This window comes from Priapulus caudatus, unplaced genomic scaffold, assembly GCF_000485595.1.
Source record: "Priapulus caudatus unplaced genomic scaffold, Priapulus_caudatus-5.0.1 Scaffold488, whole genome shotgun sequence".
Lineage (NCBI taxonomy): Eukaryota > Metazoa > Priapulida > Priapulimorpha > Priapulimorphida > Priapulidae > Priapulus > Priapulus caudatus.
Window position 1 is genome coordinate 70,958 of NW_014577549.1, and position 5,281 is coordinate 76,238.

Consider the following 5,281-nt stretch of genomic DNA (forward strand, 5'->3'; position numbering starts at 1 on the left):
GTCACTACGCCGCAATTGACGTCATGCTTCGTAAATATCGAGATTCTGCAGTCAGCGAGATTTGGGACACATTTTTAAGATATTCTCCACGGTTAAAATGTCGACAGGGACGTCATCGAACTCTGCGTTTGTTGAGTTAAAATTTTTCTTTGTGTAAGGGTGTGGCGAACTTTATCCTTCCGCGCAATAGTTTCGTCCCATTAGGGCGTGACTCGGCGTACCCCGTGCTCAACGATGTGGCGTAGATTTCCACTTTACTAACAAATGGTGGCATAATTTGTGCAAGATGTCAAGTTCTAGTTCGAAAAAGCAGCAACAGGATTACGTAGTACCAGCCAGCACCACACAGGTACGTGTAGTCTAGTTTAAACGATCGGGATAACATCGTAAAGTGCGTGCAATCGCGAGCTGTTCATCACGTCCTCTTCTTTCTGACCCCGCCTAGGAGTCCACCCAGCCGTCCCCCTTGGCTTTGCTGGCCGCAACTTGCTCCAAAATTGGCACCCCGGAGGAGGCAGCAACGGCTGCGCCTACGACGTGTACGGCAGGCTCCACCCCGATTAAGTTCATAGGACCAGGAGGGCAATCCCAACTGATCCAAGCGGTGCCAGGTGGAGACTTGGGGCAGTTATTCGCGGCGGCACAAGCATGCAGCCTAATGCAGTTTCCTCAGCAAACTGTAGTACAAGGCACGGCAGACGGACTTTTTTCTCTTCAGCAGCAGGTGTGTGAGGGTGTATAAAATGCTGTAGAAATAGCAATTAACTGCTCAATTCTAATTTGGGAGCTCGGTATATATAGTTCGCATGATTAATATGTGCTAAGCTAATTCGGGGTGCTAGCAATTAACTGTGTATATCATATAATATTCGATTTCAAAGAATTCGTGTAGGGGCCTATAAAATTCGAGAAATCAATTAATTATCAGTGCTATTATGCAATTTAATAATACTATCGTGTAATTTTTATATGTTAGCATGTTTATATAAATGATATTGTGAATGTTTACCAGCTGCAATTTTTGCCCTATTACACATTTATTTGGCAGATTTTTCATGAAGCCCAAAATAATCAATGACAAATATGAATGTACGATTGTACGAATTCGTAAAATAATTTTGGAAAAGCCAATTAGGGGAACACGTGTTTGTGTTTATAACTAGTGGTTGATGGTTATAATTCAACCGTAAGTAACAATTTTACTGTACAAAAGTCGGTTAATTATAAGTCGGTGTCAATATAAAGTAAAGTCGATTCAGCCGAAAATGATCATTGACAATTAAGTCACTCAATGTGTGAATCCTACAATAATATTGGAAAACCCCTATTTGGTGGCCAAATTGCATGGTTAGTGTTTAGTAAGAATATTTTTCTAATGCAGCTAATAGCAATTAAGTCGCTTCTGTAATGCAAGTCCTTTGTAATATCTTTTTATAATAATATTAATTATTGTAGAAGAAATTGGAAGCCGAATTGGTACATAAATCCCAGAATGAAAATTGACAACTTCCTTCATTCACAAAAACTTTCCCCAATAATTCAATGTGTGCATTATTTTTTTATTGACAGTCAAAAAGAAAAACTTACGGTACCTTATTGCAGTTGTCAGTTGATCGTTACTATGGTCAGCTTGGCACTGCGTTTTTTTTTAAATGCCACAGCGGTACGATTTCCAATTTACTAGATTTATAATGAGCTCAGTACTTGAACGTTACATGTCGACAGAAAATTGATTTTTTTTAAACAAACTTATCCACATCAAAATATTTCCTCCTATTTAGCCTGAATGAATAATATACATAATACAAAATAAGCTGCAGTTCATCATTATCCAATTGAAATATTGTGGTGCACACACCAGCATATATCAGCTTTTGAGAGTGGTGGCAAGATGGCAGCGGTGACGTCACTTTTTTACAGACTGTGGATAGGCTAAGCGCTATCCAGTTAGTATATATAGAGATCAGTGTATATACAGGGTCGTATCTAGGTTTTAACTAAGGGGGGGGGGGTTTACCTGAGGTGATTGGCTTACACACCCCAGCGTGCCGAAGGCACGCCTTGCTAGGGAGGTCCGGGGCAGCCCCAAGGGGGGGTTTAAACTCCCCCCCCCCTCCGTAGATCCGCCACTGATATACACATGTACAGGCGCAATCGAAACGCTCTGAAAGTTCACATGCATTGTTATATGCCACGGCGAAATAAGCATGTACAGAGGTGACACCTAGTGTCAGCCATCGAATAAGAATAAAAATAAAAAATCGATAAAGTCTTGCATAAAACAGAGATGTAAGTTTTCTGATTTTTGACGGAATTCTGATTTTCTGATATTTTCAATAAAGATTCCGATTCGGTGAGATGGCCTGAAATTGCATCTCAGGACACTGTCGAGATGTCCTGCTCCGGTATGGGGGGATTCTCCCCCCCCCCATTCATGATTCAGTGGCCTACGTCTACTGTTGTTGGAGTGTCTTATTATTTACATATTTTTTGGAGATATACCACTTACATCTCTGATACAAGCTTGAGTGTATCCTTAAAATAACTAATATCAATATTAGTCATATAAATATCATTTTAATAATGTACACATGCGAGTGTCTTAAACAGTTTGTTTATGATTGCTTGTGTAACTCTCACACTGTGTAGTTACGTAGGCTGTGTATACGAGCGTAATCCATAGGTGAACAGATATCATGTGCATGTCGGCAGGGCATACAGACGATTGGCACGCCGATCAAAATCAACTCGTCGATGGGTCAGCAGGCATTGCCGTTCCTACAGCAGACGCCTCAGCTCATGCAGTCACAGGCCGGCGGCAACGTTGCATACAACGTGATGCCGCAGGTGCAACAGGTGACGATCGACGGGCAGGAGGCGATCTTCATTCCAGCGTCGCTCGCCGGCCAGACCGTGCAGCTCCCCGGTAACCAGGGGGCGCTGTGCGCACCACTGCAGCAGGGCGGCACGATGATCCGCACGTCGCAGGGGCTGCAAGCGATCCAGCAGGGGGCAGTGCAGAGCCTGCCGCAGCTCGGCAACCTGACGATGGGGGCGCTGCCGAATCTTACAGCATCGCCGAGCATCACGATGCGGCCCGCCAGCATCGTACAGACTATCCAGGTGCCCGGCATGTCGCAGTTTGCCGCGCCGATGCAGCAGACCGTGTCCGTGCAGATTCCCGTCTCCGCCGGCAACGGGCAGACGATGATGCAGACGATACAGCTGCCGCTGTCGACGCTGCAGAGCATGCTGCCGATGGCGCCACAGTGCATGACGCAGGTGATGCCGACGTACACCGTGCCGTCTACTGCTGCGCCCTCTCCCGGCCTCGTGAAGACAGCATCGCCGACCGTGACCATGGCAACGTCAGGTGTTGCGCAGACGAAAGTGGCGGCGTCGACGACGGCAGCGGTAGCGTCGGCCACCTCCCAGCAGGTGGCACCACTGCAGTATTTGTGGCCGCAGATGCCGGTCGTTGGCAGCCCGCTGTCGGGCAAGGACACGAGCGCGTCGTCGTCGACGGCAACGACAACGACGACGACGGTGTCCAACCAGCAGCAGACGTACACGATCCCAGCATCGTTCGCAAACATCGCACCTGCGCCAACACTTGCTTTCGCTGGGCAGCAGCAGCAGCAGCAGCAGCAGCAGCAGCAGCAGCCACCACCACAGGTCATACAGATTCAGAGCCCCGGCAGCGCACAGCCGCAGATGTTCCCAGCATCCTTCCTCCAGTCAGGCCTGCTCAACTTTGGCAACAATGTCCAGGGCATACGGCCAAACATCATACAGGTCCAGAATCTCCAGCAACTGCAGCAGTTCCAGAATCTCCAACACGTTCAGGTGCGTTTGTCGCCCCGGTGTGTTTGTGTGTGTGTCGGGGTGCTGTTATGTATGTAGCTAGCGTACAGCATTGATGGGGTTTCATATTTTAAATTAACATGTCTGGGGGGCGAGTGACTATTATTACCCTTGCTATTATGTATGTAACTAGCGTACAGCATTGATGGGGTTTCACGATAACATGTTTGGGTGGCGAGTCACCATAATGTGCGCAGCAACATGCAGCATTGATATGATTGATATGAAGGGGGTCATGTTACCATGCCAACTGATGATTGATGCCCACCCTACAGTTTCAAGCCATGTGTGAAATTGTGTAGACTCGCTGGTGTAGCAGATACGTGTTTCAGTCAATAATGCAGTGGTGTATGACCTAGCAATAGACCAGACTATATATTAATTAAAACTTTAAATAATTAATAATTAAATTGTAATAATTGGGGGGAAAGAACTGGTGCACTGAAACTTCTTTCAAGATGTTTTATCGCCATCGTAAGGTATGTACCCCTATATACTGTATAAGCTGTATATTTCGCAGGGGTTTAATTTTCGCGAATTTTGCGAACGCGTTCCCGACCGCAAAAATAACAACACGCCATTCTTCACTGATTCGGGAATTCACCGACCGCAAAATTAACCACTCGCGAAATTATCCATCAAATCTGAATTCGCGAAAATATATGTACGCGAAATATACAGCTAATTACAGTATTTCTCTCCTCATCGCTCCTCTCACGTATGGAATAGCTTCTCACCTATAGTTAGAGGTGGTAGCATGGAGGCATCCTGTATGGGATGACACATGGAGCAATGCACAAGGTAAGTGTAGGACAATCTTATTGGGTACTATGCTGCAGGTGATACAAGGTGGGCAAGGGCAGCAGATGTTGGCACAGACGATGGCTACATCGGCAGGGGCGCCGGCTGCTATCCAGCTGGGACAGGCAGTTCAGCAGCTCCAGCCGCTACCGATGGGTGCGGTGACGGACCAGACAGCTGTACATGGCACGACACAACTCGTGGGTGAGGCTCTCAGATTCCTGAATCCGTCGCCCGTAAATGAGTTATTCAACGCTACTGCTCCAGCTAATATCTGCAGTTCAACACGGACTTCATCACTAAGTGGTTACCTAGCCAATTTATGCACATGGAGTAGCTAGTGTAGTGGATCTGCGCCACTTGGAGATGATCCAGGCCTTTCCTTCACACACAAGTTTACTGTTCTGGCACAGTTGTGTTTATGCCAAAAAGATATTCTCTTTTGTTTGATTTCAGTTAATAGTAAATCAAAGCTTGTGCATTTCTCTTGACCTTTTAAAAAAAAATCCACCTTATGCTCAATTGTGTAGCTTCCCCTGTCGCATCTATTATGTGCATTGCAACTTGTTTATTTGTTTTACACACGTACACACACACACACACACTCACACACACA

At 46.1% G+C, this 5,281-nt stretch overlaps 1 protein-coding gene across 1 annotated transcript in view; it reads left to right on the forward strand.

Annotated features, from left to right (window-relative positions):
- Window positions 1–217: 217 nt before the first annotated feature.
- Window positions 218–5,281, forward strand: part of LOC106810933 (transcription factor Sp4-like) — a 6,850-nt gene continuing 1,786 nt past the window's right edge. Inside the window, exons 1-4 of the mRNA XM_014814418.1 lie at window positions 218–349; window positions 446–724; window positions 2,713–3,846; window positions 4,704–4,901. Coding sequence (XP_014669904.1) covers window positions 287–349; window positions 446–724; window positions 2,713–3,846; window positions 4,704–4,901 — 1,674 coding nt within the window. The 5' untranslated portion in view covers window positions 218–286. The remainder of the gene's footprint in view (window positions 350–445; window positions 725–2,712; window positions 3,847–4,703; window positions 4,902–5,281) is intronic.